The sequence below is a fragment of the Triticum urartu genome, chromosome 4 (genome assembly GCF_003073215.2).
Source record: "Triticum urartu cultivar G1812 chromosome 4, Tu2.1, whole genome shotgun sequence".
NCBI lineage: Eukaryota > Viridiplantae > Streptophyta > Magnoliopsida > Poales > Poaceae > Triticum > Triticum urartu.
The window spans coordinates 586095196-586118544 of record NC_053025.1 but is presented as its reverse complement, the minus strand read 5'-3'; the positions used below and the strand labels follow the sequence as shown (position 1 = coordinate 586118544).

At 43.8% G+C, this 23349-nt stretch overlaps 2 protein-coding genes across 2 annotated transcripts; one reads left to right on the top strand and one right to left on the bottom strand.

The window, feature by feature from the left end:
* The first annotated feature begins 13534 nt into the window (after nucleotides 1-13534).
* On the top strand, nucleotides 13535-19607 carry LOC125552917 (zinc finger matrin-type protein 2-like). Its single transcript, XM_048716640.1, has 11 exons — nucleotides 13535-13804; nucleotides 14356-14398; nucleotides 14499-14585; nucleotides 14705-14726; nucleotides 14812-14894; nucleotides 17817-17849; nucleotides 18361-18439; nucleotides 18531-18583; nucleotides 18786-18846; nucleotides 18964-19046; nucleotides 19199-19607. The coding sequence occupies exons 2-11, from the start codon at nucleotides 14387-14389 to the stop codon at nucleotides 19292-19294; spliced, it is 609 nt and encodes a 202-aa protein (XP_048572597.1). The 5' UTR covers nucleotides 13535-13804; nucleotides 14356-14386; the 3' UTR covers nucleotides 19295-19607.
* On the bottom strand, nucleotides 15990-17810 carry LOC125552916 (1-aminocyclopropane-1-carboxylate oxidase homolog 1-like). The gene has a single exon (XM_048716639.1). The coding sequence runs from the start codon at nucleotides 17103-17105 to the stop codon at nucleotides 15993-15995; it is 1113 nt and encodes a 370-aa protein (XP_048572596.1). The 5' UTR covers nucleotides 17106-17810; the 3' UTR covers nucleotides 15990-15992.
* Nucleotides 19608-23349: the final 3742 nt, after the last annotated feature.

Here is a 23349-nt window from a genome sequence, read left to right as displayed (position 1 = left end):
GACCCTGGTATTTGTCCCCTTTGAATTTCAGTTCCTTTCCTCCAAAACTTGATAATTTCAATTGAAAAAATTCACCACAATAATATAGTTTGTGAATCAAAATATTAGGATATCACACATCATAATATGCATCACACACCGATAAAAAGGATAGTTCAACATATCAAACATAGCAAATAGGTTTACATGTCCAAGATAACAAATAGTTTAGCAATTCAACGATAACAAGTAGCTCAACCTAGCTAACAATTTCTCATTCAGCTCACATAAAGCAAGTACTTCTACATGGTCATATCACTTGGTCTTCTTCCCCCTCTTGCCGGTGCACTCGTCATTCCTCTTGGAGCGAATCTCTTGCGTTGTTTTTTTTCGTAGTTTGTGCCACGGGAGGTGTCACGCAAAGAAGAAGCAAGGCTCTCCTGGCGGCGAGCAAAAGCTATTTGTTAAACGTTGCATTTGGGGATCTTAAGAACAATTAGATGACCCCTTGCGCCAATGGCACAAAGGGTGAGAGCAAACCAAGTATTCAAACCATAAACATAAGATTTGTTTAAAGACTGATAAAGAAATAGATACTTAGATAGCATGTTAATACATAGTGATATATGAACAGATTAACATCATCGACATAGGAAATAAGTATCTTAAAAGTGGACAGATATAAAAAATAGACAACACTATTATGCCTCAAAAGTAATTGAGGCTATGATTTTTAATTCCAACAATCCATGTATCTTGTATATAGGGCACTATGGGAGTACAATTTTGTTTAATATCAAAGCAGACTTGAAGAGCCTCACGGATGCTGATACTAGTTCATAATATTCATGTATCAACCGTACTTCTGCAGCATCTATGGAAAAAAGAAAAGATAAGCTAAATCCTTAGCATTACAATACTCCCAGGTCTGTATATTGTTAAAACAGGGACTGCCTTAGTAAGTAGGATACAAACTAAACATGGACAATGAAGGCTTGATTTTGAAAAATACTGCTAGAATTCATATGCATGATCCAGAAAAGTACATCATAGGATGACATATATTTTGTCATCAAGCAATAGTAATAGAAAGAAAAATTACATTACATAATTGGAATGAGTACGATCTCGTTGTCTCATCAAATCAAGAAATAAATACATTGTTAAAGTGCAATGATTACCACACACTTATGCAAGATCACGATGAAAGGGGAATGCTATCTTTAACACTCCCGGTAAAGAAGTTTAACTTGTATTACATGAAATGGAACAAATGTACTGGTAACTAAGCATGATTGCAAGGATAGAACACAACCACTCTAGTAAACAGGATTAGAAGAAATGATGCCTACTTTCATATGCTTGTCTATGTGGCTTACATGAATACTGTACAGGTTGAGGCCAGTATGTGCCGTTCCATGCATATGCAGATGATTTACCTGCATAAAGTAAGACATATCTTCAATCAAGATCAACAGAAGAAAAAGTACACTAAATATCTTTAACTCTTGAAGCTTAGACCATTCAGGAGGCCTCTCATCAATATCCTGAGTAAAGCGTGTCAGGCAGATGAAGGCAGACAAATGGATCTTGGTTCTAAATTTGTGGAAGCTATCCTATTGCATCATATTTTCTCTCTTCAGCTAAAGCTCAGTAAAGGCATCCATGTCCTCATTTGATAAAATAATCTGGTGTTTTTTACCTCTCTGTTCTCTCAAGGATATTTCTCTGCATATAAGAAACAACATGTACCTACAGAATCGCTTAGATAAGAACGGCTTGATAAGAATGCATTGCAGCAAACGTAGAACGCCAACTTCCAATAAGCGAAAACTGAACTTGCGACTCTCTGTTATCTGTTTTCAGTTAACTATAAACTCTGTACCTAGACGCAAAGAGCTTACAAGCTGAAAGAATTAAGCCTACTGGCCATAAAGGTACATGCACAGACTGGAACAACTAGTTGAAACTCTTTTGTTCATTACTTCATAACTGAAACCAAAGAAGAAAATAAGTTGTCATTTTTTTTTACTTATAACACTCCCTCTCAGCGAATCCCCTGGTTTAGAGGTTATTTTTCTTTTTTCAGAATTTGATGGCAAACTTGAACTGTACCAAGAAAGGATTAGCATTGGTAGCAACCTTGCAATGCAATGAAGGAAAAAATCAAATTAGTAGAAAACCTATAGAAGCTTCAGTGAGCCTTCGTACAAACAAAATGGTTTAATTTGGCACCCCTTAGATTATTGGAGTACTAAACAATACAAAGTAGGACACTAAGAATTGCATAGACTCGAAAACTGAAACTTATAACAAGCTAACAACAGACGTGCACTTGCATAATACTCCCTCCGTAAACTAATGTAAGAGCGTTTAATCACTACTTTAGTAATCTAAACGCTCTTATATTAGTTTACAGAGGGGGTATGTTTCAAGTGGCACCTGACTCTGAATCTTCTAGAGATTTAAGCCTTAGCCAGTGTGCATAACAGAAATGAAGATAAGGCAGAAGAAATAATCAGTTATGTGCTTCTTAGTAATTGCTTGATTCCAAGAAGACCAAATATGTAGAAGGAGGACTCTAGGTCAAGGTTCTAGATAATGGGTGAACATAAGTCTACAGTACTATGTGCTTCTTGTAAACAATATGTCTTCTGCTTTAATGGTTTAGAACTCGCCTAAACAAAATAAAAGGAACACATAAAACCTGGCTATAAAATGCAGTTCAAACAAAGCAAACAACATGAAGCAATAAGAATAAAACAAAACCAATATGGCAATATATTGGAACAGCTAGGATCGCATTTGCAAAGTTTTATTGTTGTCTGTCTTCTTAATGAAGTTTCAATGACAGAGAGATTCAACCTGGAGTCAACTATCTGAAATAAATTAATACAACAAATCAAGTAATAGTCCTGATGGGATGCACCTTGGATTAACTTAACAGGGACCATCTAGCACCATGCAATGGACTAGCAGACATGTGGAATTGATGAGAGAATGAAAAATAGGTATACGAGGCAGTGAAGATCGATGTGAGATGTCGCAGTAAATCGGTCAGAGAAACAAGCCCAAGCACCTTCTAGAGCAGCGAGTGAGCTCGTCGATGAAGCTGGAGTTGCAACCTGGTGTTCCTGTAGAAAAAGAGAACGACGGTGTTATCTCTGTGTGCATATTTTAGATGAAATTGCTCCGGAAGAACCTAATTTCAGTGAAGGAAAACTGTAGCCATAGATCTGGATATGAATTTTGTGTTCAATACTCTGTAATTTGATTTTCTGTTTATGGAATATATGAATTTAGAAATGGCAGCTGCAGCTATGTTGCCACTATTTCCCGGCGGTTCTGAGGATGATATGGACATGCACAAATGAAAAGAGAAATGAGGTCTTCGAAGGTAAACAAACGATGGAAACACACATATGGATAATTATATTCCTTTTTAGCAACTGGTGAACTAACAACAAGTCAAGTCACCAAATAAATCTACAGTCCATACTTATTTGCTTGATGTAGGCATAAACTGCTGCCCATCAAGCTTCATGTTGAATACTCCTTCCGATCCATATTACTTGTCGCTCAAACATATAGATGGACCATATTAAGATAGCACCTTGTATGCATAGGATGGACCATATTTTGAGTATATGAACAGTCAGTTCATTTAGTTTTCCTGCTATCAGAATAAGACCATGAAATGAAATCAACTTTGAAGACCTGAGAGCATCTCCAGCCGCGCCCCCAATAGGTCCTCCCCAAGCGTTTTTGTCGCGCCGGCGCCCAAAAAACGGCCCAGTCGCGTCCTCAGAAGCCCGTTTTTCGCCGGCTCGGGTCGAAACTGGTGCCGACGGACCCAGGCCGAACCCGGCGCCCTGGGGGGCGCCTGGGGCGCCGGCACAAGCGAAAAGGGCGCGTGGGTCCGCCCTGTCGGCGAGTCGAGCGCCTCTTCCCGCCGTTTCTTCCCGCTTTTCCCCCACTTCCTTCCCATACTCTTCCTTCCTCCCGCCAATCTCCCTCCCGCTCGCCTCCCAGCCGGCCGCCATGCCACCGAAGAAGTACGTCACCCCCCGCGCGGCGGCAACCGCGACCGCCTCCGTCGCCCAGCCGAAGCAGAGGAAGCCGAGGGCGCCGCCGACCAAGCCACCGGGCATGTCAAATGCCGAGTGGAGGGCGGAAGTTCAGCGACGGGAGGCTGTCGTCGCCGACCGGCAGAACAGGGCCATCGCCAAGAAGGCCCGCGACAACGCGGCGCGCGCGGCTGCGGCTGCCTCATCGGCGGACCAAGCCGAGGCCGAGGCGACTCGCGCGGGGATGATGAATCCACCCGAAAGCCACGCCTAGTACGCGCCCTGGGGCCAGCAAGGCGTCGGCTCTCCGCAGCCATGGGGATCGCCCTCGCTGGGCTACGCCGACGGGGACGCGCACGGTGGGTTCAACCCAAACGTCACCTTCCCCCATGGATACTCGGCCCAGCGCTGAAAGGACATGCGGTGCCCCCCATGTGTGGTTTTGGTAATTGATGACAATCTCTATGGACTAACGGTTGCCTTGAGTTATATTTGAAGCATTTGTCCATAGTGTCTTGAAGTCCATGTGTTGGTTTCAAGGAGTTTATGAGATGGCCAAAGTGCTTTTCAAGGAATTATCCAAAGATTGTCATGTGTGAGTTGAGATGGCCAAAGTGCTTTTCAAGGAATTATCCAAAGATTGGTCATGTGTGAGTTGAGATGGCCAAAGTGCTTTTCAAGGAATTATCCAAAGATTGGTCATGTGTGAGTTGAGCTTATTGCAAGCATGTCTTGAAGAAGAAGATTGTGTGATCATTCATGTTTATCTTCAAGACATCATCCAAATGAAGAGAGTTGGAAAGATTCAATGTTGATCAAGACTAAGTCAAGAGTGAATCAAGTTGATCAACTCACAAAGCGTAGAAGAAGTACCGAGAGGGATCAAGTGATCCCATGGTATGGTAAGCATTGTCCATTACGCTTTGTGTACTAACCCATGGTCTACGTGAGAGTTCTTTGTGGGGTTAGGTATGTTTCCATGGTCTTGCGTCAAGAGGAAGATCTCATACAACCCATGGAGGATGACATCAAGTGGTGATCGTCATCAAGTTTGCAGTGTGCAAGTTCAAGTGGAGCAACTCGAAGAGTGGCTCACCCATAATGGAGTATGGGGGAGCAATCAAGCTTGAAGCTTGCCGTCCATTGTGGTGTCAATGGAATTTTGAAGATTTGCCAAAGAGTGGCTCACCCATGGTGGAGTATGGGGGAGTAATCAACTAATCTTCATCGAGCCAACACAATCAAGAAAGGTGGTCCAACTTGAGGAAGTCAAGATCGTCATCATCTAGCTCAAGTGGACTATGTGCAAGGCAAAGGTTTGCCCTTGATAGGTTTTCTATTTTACCGGTCTCATAGTGGTAGTTGGGAGACCGGGTTATAGGATCGATTGCCGTACTATCAAGGGGGGCTCTCTAGGGAGTAGCTTGATCGTATCATTAGTCGAGAGCTCAAACCATTGCATCCTTGCATCATGTTTCTTGGTTCTTGTTTGGTTCCATTTGTGAGTCTTAGAGCTTATGGTCATCTTGATGACAAGCTTGAGTTCATCGAAAACGGAGTTCGCATGCATCTTCTATGATGTTTTCGGTGTTGGAGGTTTTACCAGTCTTATCCGAGGAAGGGTTCTCACCATTTTATTATGGTCCTTTTCTCATTTGCTTCTTATTGATATTTCTCTCAAGACTGTGTTAGCCCTTGTCATTAGCTTTCCAACAAACTTGGTTTCGTTGAATTCGGAGCTCGTATGCGAAAGTTGTGGCTGTTTTGATTTTGCCTGTTTTACACAGAGAGGTTGTACCGCCCCATGGAGAGGTTGTACCGCTTGACCGGTACAACCAGTGTTTGGAGCGGTTGTACCGCTCCAAAATTGTTCCGGAGGTTGTACCGGTCATGTACCGCTCTACCACCAGACTGGTCTCTGTTGTGGTGCGGTTGTTGGGCGGTTGTGGGCCGGTTGTACCGCTTATTGCCTGTTACCGGTTGTACCGGTGCTCATAGAGGTTGTACCGATCCTATGTTGTTCTGTACATAATGGGCAGATTCGTGGGGACCTATTTAAGGGGGTCTTCTTCCCCAATGGTTCCCTATCTCTTGAGCTCATTTTTGCCCCCATTGTTGACCTTCTTTGAGCTTGCTAACTCTCAATCCCTCCATAGATTCTTGCTAGTTTTTGAGGGAAAAGAGAGAGGAGATCTAGATCCACATTTCCACCAATCACTTTCTCCTCTATGTGAGGGGAACCCCTTGGATCTAGATCTTGGAGTTCTTGGTGTTCTCCTTCTTGTTCTTCCTCTCATTTTCCTCCCTAGCATTAGTTGCTCCGGTGGGATTTGAGAGAGAAGGACTTGGGCACTCCGTGTGCCCTTGCCATTGCATTTGGTGCATCGGTTTGAGTTCTCCACGGTGATACGTGGAAGTGAAGTTTGAGAAGCTTATTACTCTTGGGTGTTTGGGCACCCTAGAGCTTGTTCCTCTTGGGTGCCTTGGCGCCCTAGACGGTTGGTGTTGTTCGGAGCTCAATCATTATGGTGTAAAACTCTGGGCAAGCGTCGGGGTCTCCAATTAGGTTGTGGAGATTGCCCCGAGCAATTTGACGGGTACCGGTGACCGCCCCCAAGGGTTGCCAAAGTGTACGGGTTCGGTGACCGCCCCCAAGGGTTGTCATTTGTACGGGTTCGGTGACCGCCCTCAAGGGTCCCTTAGTGGAATCACGGCATCTTGCATTGTGCGAGGGCATGAGGAGATTACGGTGGCCCTAGTGGCTTCTTGGGGAGCATTGTGCCTCCACACCGCTCCAAACGGAGATTAGCATCCGCAAGGGTGTGAACTTCGGGATACATCGTCGTCTCCGCGTGCTTCGGTTATCTCTTACCCGAGCTCTTTACTTATGCACTTTACTTTGTGATAGCCATATTGTTTCTTGTCATATATCTTGCTATCACATAGTTGCTTATCTTGCTTAGCATAAGTTGTTGGTGTACATAGGTGAGCCTAGTTGCTTTAGGTTTTATGCTTGACAAATTAACCGCTAGGTTTATTCCGCATTTGTTCAAGCCTAAATCGTAATCATTTTAAAACGCCTATTCACCCCCCCTCTAGGCGACGTCCACTATCTTTCAATTGGTATCAGAGCCTCGTCTCTCTTTATTAGGCTTTACCGCCTAGAGAGTAAAGATGTCGACTAGGGGATTAGGATTCTCTGACACTCTTAGTTTTGATGGCATAAATTTTGATGTTTGGGTAATTCGCATGCTTAATCTCTTTAGGGTCATGGACCCAAATTTAGAGCGAATTATAGATATGGGTTTTTCTCCTCCAAAGGATCCCAAAAGATTATCTTTAGAGGATGAGAAAAACTCTTATCTCAATGCTCAAGCTTCTAATGTGCTTTTCGATGCTTTGAGCAATGTAGTTATATTTCAACTCATGTTGTTCCGGGATGCTCATGAGTTGTGGACGAAGCTTCAAGAAAAATATGGTGTGTCCAAGATTTGTGGGGATGATTGTTCTCCCTCCACCTCCGGTTGTATAGTCTTCTCAACTTCTTCTACTTCACCTACATATGGTTTGCCACAAGGTAATGATATGGTGAGTAGTGTTGGTCATTGCAATGATGATAGTATGCTTATTGTGGATGATCCTTCATCACTATCTTATTGCAATGCTCCTTCTTTGGGCTTTAACACTTCGAGCACTCAAAATGCTTCATATGCTTGTGTTGATAGTCCTTTCATATCATGTAGAAATTGCTTGACTAAATCCCATGATGATATGCTTACTATGTCTTGTTGCCATGATAAAAATGCATATATTTCCTCGAATTGTTGTGCTAACAATGTAGAGGAAACCCAACACCCCATGAAACAAGATGTGGTCTTGAATGGTCCTTCAACGGATCCTACATCATCATCTATTGCATTTTGCCTTATGGCCAAGGCTTCAAAGGTATCTCCCACTTTGAATCCCAATATATCTTGTGATGATATTGATGATGGCAAGAGTGATGATGATGTTGATTATGATGAAGAGAATGATGATGTTGCCTCCTTAAAAATTAAGGGGGAAATGATTTTTAAAGCTCTTCTTAAGAATAAAATTGCTCGTTCCAACTTCATGGAAATCATGTCTATTGCTATTGAGGGCAAGAAATATATTGATGAGTTGGAATCTCGTCTTGAGGAGCATGAGGTCACCATTGATCAAATGGAAGGTCATGAGCGTGATTACGCTAATGAGATTGCGGACCTCTCTCAAGCTCTTGAACTTGAACAAACCACCAAGGAATCTCTTGAGGAGACTTTTGCTCTAGAATTATCTAGAGTGAGGGAATCTCATGATAGAGCTCTTGAGGTGGCAAATGATTTTGAAACTAAAAATGAGGAGCTTGAAGTTGCGCATGCTAAACTCCTTGAGGACTTTGTGCACCTCGAAAATGGCTCAAGGGTCATTAAGGATGAGCTCATCAAACTCACCGAGTCTCATGCTCAACTTAAAGCTTCTTGTTCAAAAGAGCTTGCCAAGGTGTCTTCTCCTCTTGTTGCTAATGATGATGCTTGTGCTACTAACTCTATCTCTTGTGAAGCATCCATATTGAAGGAGAATGTTGAGCTTCGGGCTCAACTTGAGTTGCTATCTAGCAATTATGGGAAATTGGAAGAAAACCATGAAAAGCTCTCAAGCTCTCATGATGATCTTCTAGTATCCCATAATGAGCTAAAGATATCTCATGAGGCCATGATTTCTAAGGTAACATCTAGTGAGCCTCATGTGGATACTAGCACTAATTCTAGTCAAAATGCTATATTGCCATGTGCTAGTCCTTATAATTCATCTACTCACAATGTTGGTACATCTTGTGATGAATTTCTTTCCTTGCCTTGTTGCTCTAACGATGAAGCTTATACTTCCTCTAGTACTTGTGTTGAGACTAACCATGTAGAGAAAATCAAAGAGCTCAAGGCCCAAGTCACTTCTTTGAAGAAAGACTTGGAAAAGAGTCATGAAGGGAAATCCACACTCAACAATATCTTGAGTGTGCAAAAATCCCCCAATGACAAAGATGGACTTGGATTCAACTCCAACAAGAATAAGAAGTCCAAGGTGAACAAAAGGAAGGGCCAAGAACAAGTCAAGAATTCGTCCAAGATTGTTTGCTTCAAGTGCAAAGTAGAAGGGCATCATGTTAGATCTTGCCCATTGAAGAAGAAGCCCATTAGTGACAAGCAACAAGGGAAGCGGCCACAAGTACACTCTCATTCTCAACCTCAAGTTGAAGGAAAGCCTCTTCCCAAGAAGACTCAAGCTTATGCTTCTCAAGTTGAGAAATCAAGTGAGAAGAAAGTGAAGAGTGGACGTTGCTACCTATGTCGCGAGAAAGGTCACCTCGCTTCTTCATGCACTAGTGGTAACTTATCCAACCCAATTATTATTGATGATATCTATTCTCTTGGGAAGGATAAGGTTGGCAATGTGGTTGCCAAGTTTGTTGGTACTCAAAGTGGTTTGAAGCAAAGAACCATTTGGGTAGCCAAGCCTATTGTGACTAACCTCTTAGGACCCAACTTGGTTGGGGACCAACAAGCTCAAACTTGATCAATAGGTGATGTTGGAGGTCATTGGAGACTTGGCTACATTATGAAGAATTAAGGGTACTTCATCATTCTTATTGTCTCAAGCCAAGTCAATTGAATCATCAAGATTATATCTTATATCCAATGTGCCTCCTTGCGGTAACTTGTACCTCAATTGTTTACATTGAAAGTTACTTGCCCCCTTGCATGTTTTGGTTTTGTTCCTTGCATGTGTTTGTATATGTTGTGCTTCCAACTTGATTATCTTGAGTAATCAAGTATGTGTGTGTTGGTTTGCACATCATGTACGTGTGTGTCATGCGTTGAGCCTTTTGCATCTTGTTTATTTCTTAGTTGGCTCTTGTGAGAGATTAATGGAATATCCCATTATGGGGGAGTGATGTGCTTTGTGCACTTCACAATCCTATAAAGGTGGGTACATGGGGAATACCACTTAGTATTGATATTGCAAGCTTATCTAGTTACTATGTGGTATGTCTTCTCATGAGAAATTCAAATTCTAAATAGTCCATTAATTATCTTTTGTTGGATCCTTTAATTGCCTCTTGTCTATCTTTAATTGGTATCACATTATGGGGGAGTAATATGCTATGTGTATATTACTAGCCTAGAAAATGTGTACATTTGAGATATTGTCATCTAGAGTTGATATTGTAAATTATCTTGTTCCTAGGTGGCATGTTAGCTCTACAAGTTGCAATTTGCTTTTTGTATGGTGTGAAGATGATGTCGGATATCCTTGCTATCTACCATCGAAAATTATTTCCATTTACTTCTTGTCTTTTGACAATTGGTACTCACTTTTATGATAGAATTTATTGATCATCTTTACATTGGCTTTTATTTTTTATTTGCCATTTCTCTTGCCAAGGATTGTATCATCTCCCTTTATCTTCCATACCACTTGTGGATCTTGTTTAGTGTTTTCTAGATATAGTGAAAGTGGTGATCCCACCTTGTGCATTTTGTATTCAAATGCAAATTCTCTCAATGCACTAGTCTCGGGGGAGCTATCCTATTTTTTATAAAACACTCGTCTTGTGATCCTTATCAACTGTGTGTTGGTGGAAGGCAAGCCGTTTTCATTTTGGTACTTTGTGCCATCATGAAACTTTGTAGAGAGCTTGGTTTGTTTGGAACCATCCTCTCTTTTGGGAGTTTGATACCTTTTTTTGAGTGTATCAATGGATATCTCATTCCTTGATGTATCTTTTATGGATATCCTCCAAGTGATGTTTTATTCATTTGGTATCTTTTCTTCACTTGGTTTTTCTTTGTCATTTGGTATCGGTTCTTGAAAGTCTTGAGCGTGCATATTAACTTCATGTAGTATCTTTGGCATGCTTTCTTTCTTCGACCCAATATATAGGGGAAACTCCACCAAGTCTCAAATTGGATGAGATGTGCATGAATTTCATTTCCTTTTCTATATGCACATATTTATGTGGAGTTTGTCCTATGTATTGTTGGTGTTTCTAACTCTTTGGTCCCAATGAGTTTGGGTACCATTTTGTTTGTGTTGTTGTTCTAGGAACAATTGGAGATACATTGGATGCTCGGCTCACTCACAAGGAAGGTGTTGTCATCATGTGCTTATTGGAGTCGAGCTAGGATGATCAATGAACTACTATCTACCTTCAATTGGTATCTACTACATACTTCCAATGTTAACTCGGTAACAAGTATCTTCATATTCTTCATGCACACATTTCTTGCATCAACCTTGTGTAGGTTGTATCATGGCATGTTATTCATTCATTCTTGTGATACGTGTTCCCTTTCTCAAAGCATCCCAACAATGATCTCTTGTTGCTAGTTGTGATGTTTGATGGGTGTGTGGTAGGAATTCATTTATATACAACAAGACCATATCTAGCCATGTGCTATGCTTCCAAGCAAATATCTTATTGCTATATGTATGACCTCCCTTTGGATATCTTGTTCCTCGTGTTGTAACTATTTCGGGTGTACATCCTTCTTTATAGATATATATCATCATGATTTCGTCTACCTAGAATCTTATACACTTGAGATAAGTTGTATATCTAGTTGATATCCTTTCTTTCACGCCCACCTTGTCTTTCTTATGTTGTTTCTTTGGTGGCTCCGTGAAAGCTTTTGCCTTGAGTGCGTGTCTTCTATCGTTGCATCTTGATGCACTCTTGTGTGGTGAAGATTATTTTCCTCATGCTTATCTTTACGAGGCTTTTGCCATCTTAATTGGTATCCCTCGTCTTGATGAGGCTTTCATCTTCTATCTTCACGATGGGTTGTCACAAGAATATGTTCTTTATATCCTTATTAGTAAGCTTGTGAACTCATTTGTAGTTGTGTGTGGGAATGATAGGCCTTGCACCGTGTTATTCTTTCAAGACTTTATTGATGCTTAATGCTCATCCGTACTTTAGTCTTCTCAAGTGTTTTGCCTTGACTCACACACATCATTTTTGTTGAGCCCTTTCTTAAGTTGCCTCTTTTACTTGTTGCTCAACCATGTGTTTGTTGCAAGTACTAGGTTTTGTTTCCTATATGCTCACTTGCACTTGTTGTAAGTTTCTATTGATTTTGGGGAAGCTGTGATCCTATTTTGTGCATTTTGTATCCAAATACAAAAAATTCTTATGTGTGCACAAATCATGGGGAGCTTCTCTAGTTTCTTTAGAACACTCATTTGCTCATATCATAATATCCTTTATTCATGTAGCTCGTAGGATCTTTGGTCTAGTTGGTTCAATTGATACCCGTTGATTGCTTGCTTCAATCGGTACCTTTTGATTGCTTGATTGCTTGTGTCTCTCTTTGTTATGTCCTTGTGGCATATCATTCCTTCAGCAATCTTGGTGCCTCAATATAGTTGGTCTTCCTTCAAGTATTACCGTTGGATATGTGTATTGCATTCCACTCTCTTGTTGAGAAATACACAACTTATGGAGGAACATAATTTATATTGGCCTTCTAAGCTTTTCGCCCATTTTGGCAATCGATGCCAATGGGGGAGAAGTTTCAGAGAGTTTTGTGGATAAGTTTAGAGAGTTTTTTTCTTCTTGCTTTGGTTTTGTACCTAAGCATTTGCATCTCATACACATGCATTGTTGGTTGTTGTGTTGCATGGTGATAAATAATTCCTTATATAAACTCTCTTGAAAGTGATTGTACCGTCTCATGGAGAGGTTGGTAAATAATTGGTCCGAGCTCTTTACTTATCGTCGTCTCCGCGTGCCTCGGTTATCTCTTATCCGAGCTCTTTACTTATGCACATTACTTTGTGATAGCCATATTGTTTCTTATCATATATCTTGCTATTACATAGTTGCTTATCTTGCTTAGCATAAGTTGTTGGTGCACATAGGTGAGCCTAGTTGCTTTAGGTTTTGTGCTTGACAAATTAACCGCTAGGTTTATTCCGCATTTGTTCAAGCCTAAATTGTAATCATTTTAAAACGTCTATTCACCCCCCTCTAGGCGACATCCACGATCTTTCAAGCGCACGCCCTCTCCCGCCTTCGCCGGCGTGCAGTACTCTTCATACAACTACTCGCCACCTGCTTACGCTTCCTCCCCGACGCTCCCGCTACGCCGTGACCCGCTGCCTTTTGTGAGCAGGAATGACCAAGTTCGAATTTTTCGCGTCCTGAAGACGGCGTCTGGAGGCATGATTGTGAGATAGGTCGCCCTCAGGAGTCGAACTAACGCCGGTTCACCCCCAGACCGCTTTTTTTTAGTGCCCTGGGGTCGAACGGCTGGAGATGCTCTGAGGCTGCTGCCGCCCGCTGGCCGGCGTCTCTCACTCGCCGGTGTCCGTGGCGTTGACACCATGGGCATCCGGGCCACTTTACCGCCTCAAGGCTTGATTTGAGAAAACCAAACTTGGGCCCCTGCCTTATCTGGCCCAGCCCAACCACGAGCCTCTCGGTCCATCCATCCCAGGCCACATCTGGTTGCTTCGGCTCTCCCTCCCACCACCGTCCTCGGCTCCCCGGAGATCCCGCCGTCGCCGTCTCCGTCGCCGTCGCCGCCACCGGCCCGTGTTGGTGCCGCCCCGGCTGGCTCTTGCAACTTGGAAGGGCTGGTAACACCGCCCCTGCCGCCGCCTCCCTCCCCGCCAGTCCCCGCGCCCGCGGCAAGCGCTCCTCGGCGCCCCTCCTCCTGCCGTCGGATCCCCTCGCCGTGAGTTCCGTGCTCCCTTCATTCTGATCTCCTAGCGTCCTCATAATCCGTTCGTCCCTGATGGAGGCTAGGGTTAACTAATCCTTCGACGTTTGGTTAGTTTGATTGGTGGAACGCTCTGCTGTTTATGCTGCCGTGCCCCGTCGTATTAGGGTTCAATTCGATGTCCAGTTCATTCGGTTCAGTTTCATGCAATGCTAAATATTACAAGATGGACATTCTACCATGCTGTGTTGTTATGCCATGCTCTATCTGTTTTGATTTGATGTGTGGTTCGAATTTCATATCAACGGCACCTCTGTCCCATACTTCTTTTTATGTCGAAAACAATGCAGTCTTATGTGGATAGTTTGCTGCGCTGGTTAATTTTCAGCCCAAGGATGCATATTGTTTCAATGAGTCAAGTCCCGCTGCCATCATGAGCAGCTTCTCTGATGGTTGTTGAGCAGGGGCATGTTTTGTTCGCTTTGTCCGTTGTCATGTGGCAACAATTCTTCGTTCTAGATTATTGTTTTGTTTCTTATGTTTCTTGTACATGTGATGATTCGTAGGTAGCAGCTGCTTGGCGGTGGACAGGGCAAGATGTCTGGCAATGTGAGTTGCTCCTACTCGTAATTCTTTTTTTGTCTGTAGAGAACCCAGTGTGGTGCATTTGAGGATTTTGAGCTGATCTTCTGCTTGTTATGATGCGTAGCCTGCAGGTGTGGATAACACTTTCCGTAGGAAATTTGATAAGGAGGAGTACTTGGAGCGAGCTCGACAGAGAGAGCGGGATGAGAAGGTCCTCCACGATCTCCTACTGTTTTTTGAAAAGTAAACATAATCATATTCATATTCATATGTCTCTCTTGTTCAATACAGTGCTAACATTTGTTCTGTCTTTGTCCCTTGGTTATGCAGGATGAAGCCCGGAGAGGCAAGGGTATGCACTCTGTCTAAAGTTATTAATTCTGCAGCCTTACTGTTATGATCATGCAATACTGAATTATTTCCTCTACAAACGTCAGACAGGGGCCCTCCTGTGCAAAGACAGCCTTTGAAGCATAGGGATTATGAAGTTGATCTTGAGTCTCGTCTTGGTAAAACCCAGGTTTGTCAGATCATATAGGTTTCAAATAATGTTTCTTATTATGTTTTTCCATGTTTCGTCATTGTTGTATAACCTGTGAACCCAATTGGGTGTGATTCCTCGATTTCTTCTTATGTATATCTGTAATGCCTCGCGTGGTGCATTTTGAAGTTCCTTATTTAGGTTAATTTGCAACCTAGTATCTGAGACTTCATGTTTATGCTTGATTTGAATTATTGGATGTTGATTTGTGGGTATTGGGTGTTTTAGTATGTCATGGCATTGTATGTTCTTTATGCTGCTATTTTCCCAGAGTCTGTCAAACAGCCGTATATGCTTACTGTTGTGTTTGGCAGTTGTAGACAGACACCATACTAAATTAACTTAAAATCATCTATGCCAGTATATATATTGAAAGAAAGTAGCGAGTCCCCCTTCAGCTAAGCTCGTTAAGAATTGGATGCTTTATTTGCATAACATTTTAATTATGGTACAGTTTACCATGTTCATGATGTTTGTTTATCTTGTCCTCATGAAATTTGAATTTTAGTCGATCAAGGGCCAAAAAGGATACAAATGTCATCATGGCATTTCATTGTTCATCCGACCTTACCAGTCAAGTAGATGCGCCCTTGTATATATAGTCAGAATACAGAAAATGTACTCAAGAATATATATGCAGTTTCTGTGCATGTACTATAATCTTGCCATGGCTAGTCTTAATTTGATGCTTTCTGCAATTCATGGAAAGACCAACAGGCCAGCCATGTTTCAGGTTCAACTGCATCTGCATCCATGCTCTCTGGTGACATATAATTTGGCCTGTAATGAACCTGCTGAAATGAAAGCGGGGAGGGTTCCCTGACTTTTCTTGTAAATTTGGGGAAGCTGAACTGAGACCTTGTCAGTATCCTGCTCCCTGTTTCATTTGTGTTGGATGTCCAATCATTCCATGACGTCCACTTTGGAAAGCAAAAAGGATTAATTGCATCTTGCATTGCTTGGATACATATATATTGAATTCGAACCACAAACACAATCAAACATCTTGCATTGCTAGCATGGTTATGATTGGAGTGCTTGAGCGAGCAACTAGCTTGTAGTTTTGGTCGGATGGATTCAGAGCCTCAGGTGCTGGAGCAGAGAGTTGCTGTCAAGGCCCTTGGCCCTGTAGCGCCGGACCAGTTCCGCCATGGTGGTGCTCCTGTACCGCGCCTCGCCGTTGGTGACAATTGGCTGTAGCACTCTTGTGGACGTGGCCGCGCCCTGCCGCCGGAAGAAGCAGGCCACGAAGACGCGAGGCCTGACACTCTTGGCCACCATGCGGTGCTCCACGCTCCTGAACTTGCTGTTGGAGACGAGCTGCAGGAAGTCGCCGACGTTCACCACCAGCACGCCTGCCACTGCCGGCACGTCCACCCAGACGACATCCGACATCTTCTTGTCATCTTCCTGTAGTCCGTCGACGAGCACCTGGAAGCCGCCCACAGCGTCCTGGAGGACCACGGTCAGGAAGCAGGGGTCGGAGTGGGCGGTAGTGCCCAACGTCAGGTGCGGCTCTGGGCAGGATGGGTAGTAGTGGCTAGCGAGCCCCTCCAGGCACGCAGCGTCCTCCTCCAGGTGCTCACGGCGGAGGCCCAGTGCCTTCGACAACAGCTCGAGCAGGGTGCGGCCCAGCTGCTGCACCAACCTCATGTACTTGGGCGCTATGGTCCTGCACGCGGGCGGTATCTCGTCGGGCGGTGTCGACTCCGGCGCTGTCTCCATGAAAAGGGTGTCGTGCCAGTTGGCCGCTGGTGACCGGAACAGGTCGAAGTTGCTATGGTACCTCACGCGCCGGCGAGAGTCCCGGCTGTAGTAGGGCGCCTTGGCCTTCGCCGGCTCCTCGTGAAAGCCCCGCAACGCTGCAAGCATCTCTGACATGGCCGCCTTGGGCACGCCATGGTTCACCACCTGGAAGAAGCCCACCATCTCCGCAGCCACCTTCACCGCGGTGACCAGCTCAGCTCGCTCGGATGGTGTAGTAGTAGTAGTAGCACCCACGGCAGCCGCGAGATTGATGACCGGGATGGTAAAGTGGTGCTCATGATCTGCATGCAAATGGTGGAGGGGGAGGGGGTGGTGGAAGATGGAGGTGATGGTGGTGACGCCCGTGTCGACGAGGCCCTTGACGCTGGCCTTGGTGTTGTCGAAGGCCTTAAGGGCACGAAGGCGATCGGAGTCGGAGGCCATCAATTGTTGCACTACTCCACTGGATGAGGATTGCTGCTCCTTTAAAGGAACTCTGGGCCGGTGCAAATTGTGCGAGATTGAAAAGCTCGATCCACTATATATTAATTCTCTTCATTACCTATCTCTTCTCAACTGCTATGCAAGAGACTACCTAACTTGCAGTTCTTTATGTAATCATTGCGGTGGTTGATCCATTATTGTTTCTTTATCATTTTCCGAAAAGAAAAAGAAAACATGGTTCCCTGTCAAAGACCAGGCTCGAATGGTAAATTCACTAGTTCGAGTTAGCCAAATAAGAAGAATATAATAGCCAAGGCCTTACGAAGAGCGGACTTTTATAGTGTTCTGTAAGGGTGTCGCTAGATTGACTCTACTGGAGAACTCCTTTCAGTAGTACTGCCGTTGTGCTGTATTAGGAGTCTAGGACAATGATTAACAGTTTGATATTACCAGCACATGACTAGGACAATGATTAACAGTTTGATATTACCAGCACATGATAAGAAGAAGTATGAATGAGCATTGCAAAAGATGAGTAACTTAAGTCCACGTATGAATGTTTTATTTGTATAGGTGGCTCGGTTTGGTCATTTACTCATTTATCATCGATAAGCTGTTTTTTTAGTTCGCTATAAAACAATCTGTATAGATAAAATAGACGCTCTATTACGTAAATGTATTACTAACCATATTATTTTGCCTCCTTTTCAGGTGGTAACCCCAATCGCACCTTTGAGTCAGCAGGTTTGTCCCAAAATCTCACAGGGCTTGTTATTTTAGATAAGAAATGGCAATGTTTGTAAAATACTAAAATTTCCAGTTTGTCTTACTTGATAGACATTCTGCCAGAGTATGTGATTCCTTGTTGTTTGTTCGTTGTACTCCCTCCGTAAACAAATATAAGAGCGTTTAGATCACTACTTTAGTGATCTAAATGCTCTTATATTTCTTTACAGAGGGAGTACTTGAGAACTCTGTGGGGTCTTGATTCAGAAGACCTGTTGTATGTGTTGTTCTTTAGATTTTGGTCTCATGTTTCCACAATCAGTCATTACTCACTAGTGTCCGATTCATCACTTGCTTGATCTTCTTTAACATACCAATGCATGATATTTAGAACAATACTATTGCTACATAATTTATCTTGCTTGCCATTGGATTGGAGAACGATGCAAATATTAATGATTAACTAGATATTGTTCATGCTCAGTTTATCGCACAAAAGCTTGTTCTCAGTTTACCAACTTTCTGGCAGGCTGGATACTACTGTTCAGTATGTGAGTGTGTTGTTAAAGATTCAGCCAACTATTTGGATCATATAAATGGCAAGAAGCGTAAGTACCTGCAAACTCTATTTTAAGTTCAGTTGGTCTAGCAAACTTGCCTATCATCAGTTTCATGTTTTATGGTTTGAACATTTGACAGATCAGCGAGCATTGGGCATGTCTATGCGTGTTGAAAGGGCATCACTCGAACAGGTAAAAAAATGAAGCTTGTCCTTTGGACCCGAGTCCATCTAATAATTAAAATCATTATTCATCATGCGCTGGTTATTTCGTTGGTTTATCATCTCATCTCAAATTGAAAATGAAAATCTTCGAGTTATCTAAGCCAAGTGGACAGCTGCTTGCGTGGTTACCTTCCATATGATTCAATGTTAGTAACTCTTTCTGCCCGCAGGTTCAAAAACGGTTTGAGGCACTTAAGAAGAGGAAGGACCCAGCCAGCTTCAGTGAACAAGGTGATGCAATGCGAAAACATCATCTAGGATGTCATTTCTCCTCTATTCATTGTCCACGGAATTGTCTACCACATTGCTGTCTGAAATTTAAAATTGGCTTCTTGGCCTTTTCTTCAGATTTGGATGAGAGAATATGGAAACAGCAGCAAGAGGAGGAGGAGAAGAAGCGTCAACGCAGAGAAAAGAAGAAAGAAAAGAAGGTATAAGTACAATCTTTTATGTGTGCCTATGTGTATGTAATTTCCTGTTTCTACTAGGTACGTGTTTTCCATTGAACACGAGACTTGACTTGCAGTCTGTCAGTTTATTGAGCTGTTGAGAATTGTAATGACATGGTATGATTTGGTTTCAGAAAGAGCAGGCTGGCCAGAATGAACCTGAGGACATTGATCCTGATGTTGCTGCTATGATGGGCTTTGGCGGGTTCGGCACCTCATCAAAGAAGTGAAAATTGGTTCTTCATTCCGTTGGTCTGTGGCTGGTGAAGACGTCGCCGTGACCCTGTGCACCTGGATCTCAGCGTAGGTCAGGCACAGCTCTGATGCAGAGCCGCAGTGCTGTGATTAGTGTAGTACTGGAGCCTTGTTTGCAACCGCTACCTGATAATGTCAGCGAAAGGATACTTGATGCTGGAACAATTCAGCTTCTGTAATTTGTGACCGTGATCATTTGTGAGAAATGAGACGACTATTTCGTCTAGATGCTGCTGTATCATTTGAGAGGCATTTTATCTTTGAGAAATGAGATAACTAATTCGTTTACACGCTGTTGTTGTATCAGCTTGCGAGAAAAGCAAATGCTCTGTTTGCAGGCTGTTTGTTGTCTTATTCTCCCATATTCTCCGTTTTGGAAAAGAAAGAAAAATAAGTTTGCATGCTGATGGGCTAAAAGATACACTAGAAAAGATGTATATTTGTGCCAATTTCTAGTTCAAACAAAGTGATTCATGGTCTAGTCCTCTAAATCAACTCGGGAACAAGATAACAACGTGAAGTTAGCGCGTAAACGCTACATTCAGGGCACGCGGACTGCTGGTTGGCGACTTAGAAGAAAGGCCAATTCGAAAACATGTCTCTCGTTCAGGTTCAGGGTCACAGCTGACAGCTTTACTCGCTGAATCGTCAAACGATCACCTTCAGGCTTGAGTCTCCATAAAGCCCAGCGACCCAAACTATACCCCGCGCGCGTTTTCTTGGCAATTTCCTGATGGAGCTGTCCAACAAGTGGGCGCATCCATCCTACTGTTCCACGAGTGTCGGGCAGATGGCGACCTCGCCTCGCCTGGTTCTACTAGTGGTCTAGTACTAGTCTGCATCCTTGACATTTCTCTTGTGCACCTACTTAGATACTCCCTTCCCTCCGTAATGTAGTATGCCCACGTTTTCTGAGATTCAAATTTAACCAACTAGATCGACTGCGGTGGAAGCAAAAATTATATCACTGGATTCATATTTTAACTTAGATCTCAGGAGGCGCGCAGACGCACTACATTGTCAAATGAAGGGAGTAGATACTAGTAAGTCGTAATCAAGCCTCCCCTTGGCTGACAGGACCGCCTCACCAGATAAACACGTACTACAGTAGTAGTATTGCGATACGACCGGAGCACAGCAGCACGCTCTTGCTGCACGCCGCGTGCGGTTCGAGCCAATCCAGTTAATCCAACCGGATGTACTACTACCTCTGTGTCTACATATAAGAGGGAGCAGGCGAGCGCGAGTGTGAAGCTAGTTTCAGTTCCCCGGTTTATATCTCAAGGTCCGGCTGGGATTTCAGACTCTTTTTTTTGAAATGGAAGCAGAAGATTTGCCTTGTATATTGATTAAGAAGAGTATAGAATTTTTGTTACAAGCCCCAAACTACTTAGGACTCACACTCCTGGTACAATAGTGCCCATTTTTTTTGCTCTGGTTAAAACCCAAAGTTTGATCTCACATCTAATGTTGTTGAGCAGGATTGTTGTTGGTGCATTCTTGTGTGTTCCGACCATTCCAAATGGTCCAACCGACAAGCATTGTAAGGGACGCCATGGCCTTCCCGTTTCGTCGGATCTCTTCGACCACCAATCACACTAACAGAGTCCTCTAGATGCCAATACTAAGTATCGAATTCAATCAATTGCAGCCAGTCGTCCACCATGTTCCAAAGACGGAGCGTGAACCGACATTTGTAGAAGAGGTGCGGCCCGGATTCTTGGACTTGCTTGCAGAGTGGGCAAAGGTCGCAGTTAGGCAATCCTCGCTTGGCCAGTTGGTCGGCGGTCCAAATACGGTCTTGGTTAGCCAACCAAGAGAAGAACTTGACTTTGGGAGGGGCCCAAGCTTTCCATATCATGTGATCCATTGGAGAGTAGATCGTTCCCAAGAATTGGGCCTTGTAGGCGGAGGCTGCGGAGTAGTGCCCATTGTTTGCGTATTTCCACAAAATATTGTCTTCAACATGCTATTCAAGGTGGAAGCCTTGAATGGTCGCCCAGAGGGCCACAAATTGGTGGATGTGGTCCATGGTGAAGTTGGTCGAAACTTTGACTTTGGCAACCCAAGGCCCATTGTTGAGCGCCTCTCTTACCTTTCAATTTTTTGGCAATGAAGCCTTGAAAATGAGTGGAGCTATCTCCTTGGGCTTCCGGTTGTTAATCCATGAAGCCTGTCAGAAGGAGATTTTTGCTCCATTTCCTACGGTGATGGTGGTGGATGTGTAGAAGAGATTGAGGTCATGTTCATCGCAGGGGTTGCCCATGCCAACCCACAGTTTGGAAGGCTCTTTCCATTCAAACCATGGACATTTGAGTCTCAAAGCTCACGCAAACTTGTCTGTGTTTAGCACCCCAAGGCCTCCACACTCGTACGCACTACATACCAGTTCCCATTTTACTCTGCATTTCACTTCTGTTATCTTGTCCGAGCCAACCCAAAGGAAAGCTCTCTCCAATTTGTTGGTCCTGTGTAGGGTGCTCGAGGGAACGATGAGAGGCATAATGTAGTATGACACTTGGGAGGAGAGGACTGGTTTTACAAGGGCGGTGGGTCCAATGGCAGTGATGTTGCCACCATCCCAAGGAGTGAGCTTAGCTGCCACCTTGTCCTCCAAGAATTGAAAGTCCACTTTTTTCAGTTGCCATATCGAGATAGAGAGCCCCATGTATCTCATTGGGAAGGAGGATCTTTTGGTCGGCAGGTTATGAAGGATGGGTGTCAAGTTTATGTTGCCGCATCTGATGGGTACGGCTGAACTCTTCTGAAAGTTGGTTGCAAGGCCCGTGACCTTGCCAAAGCAGTGTAAAATCTGAGATAGCCGATCAATGTCCCTCTTGATGGGCGCCATGAAAACCGCCGCGTCATCCGCATAGAGAGAGGCGAGGAAACCTCTTTTCTGCAAAAGGTCGATGATGTATTCCCATTTGATCGAATCTATAGCTTTGCAGATGTCCAGCTTGAAAAGGAGTGACGGGTTTTTTGCTCTTTTGAAGCCTCCGAGCAAGGTTTCTGATGTACATCAAGTTGTTGTGGATGCACCTTCTCTTGATGAATGCACTTTGCGCGTTCGAGGCAATGGCGTTCATGTGATGGTGCAGTCTGTTCGCTAGGACTTCTGCAATGATCTTTGCAATGATGTGGATGAGGCTAATTGACCTATAATCCGGTATCCCCTCCGCACCCTCCTTCTTGGCAAAAGTACCACATTGGCCAAATTAAGCCAATGAAGGTTGGCACTATGTGGATCCTCAAACAGACGGACCACTGCCATCATCTCCCCCTTCATCATTTGTCAACATTTTCCGAAGAAAAGACCGGTGAAACCCTAGGGCCTTGTCAGTGAGCATGTCATTGATCACCGTTTTAAGCTCCTCCTCAGAGATGGGGTCCTCATGATCTGACAGGACATGAGTCTCCATGTTGAGCTCGCCCCAGTTTAGGTCAAGGGACCTTAGTTCCCTCTCCCCAAAACCTCACTGAAATGATAACAAATGAGCTCCTCTTTTTTCTCATGTTTGGTGATCCACCCATGGTTGTGTTTGAGTCTGTGTATGTGATTTTGCGTCTTCGCGCATCAACCTTCCGGTGGAAGTATTTGGTGTTTGCATCACCCTCCTTCAGATTGGTCATTTTAGCACATTGATGCTTTCAAGCTCTCTCGATGACTAATAAGGAGATGACCCTCCTTTTTAACCTCTTGCAGAGGTCCATTTCTTTCAAGGATAATGCTCTGCTTTCCTGGGCTATGTCTAGGTGGAGGATGACCAGCAGAGCGCCATGAAGATGGACTTTTGATTTGAAAAAAGGTGTCCTACTCCACTCAGTGAGCCTGGTGCCCATTTTTCAGATTGTGGTGTAGCACCTGGCAAGACTCAGAGTGTGAAGTTAGCTCCGCCCATGCCTTTTGAACCACGTCAGTGAGGCCCGGCATCGTGGTCCAAAAATTCTCAAACTTGAAGGAGCGAGGTCTCTGAGGGCCCTTGTCATCCGCGAGCAGGAGAGGGCAATGGTGCGAAAGGGACGAAGG

Excerpts from the sequence above, each read along its gene's own strand:
- LOC125552917 (XM_048716640.1), top strand. Across the intron at positions 14,895-17,816 it reads CTCGTCTTGGTAAAACCCAG|GTGGTAACCCCAATCGCACC; the intron begins GTTTGTCAGATC and ends CCTCCTTTTCAG. Across the intron at positions 18,440-18,530 it reads TCATATAAATGGCAAGAAGC|ATCAGCGAGCATTGGGCATG; the intron begins GTAAGTACCTGC and ends AACATTTGACAG.
- LOC125552916 (XM_048716639.1), bottom strand. The coding sequence starts at position 17,105 with ATGGCCTCCGACTCCGATCGCCTTCGTGCCCTTAAGGCCTTCGACAAC.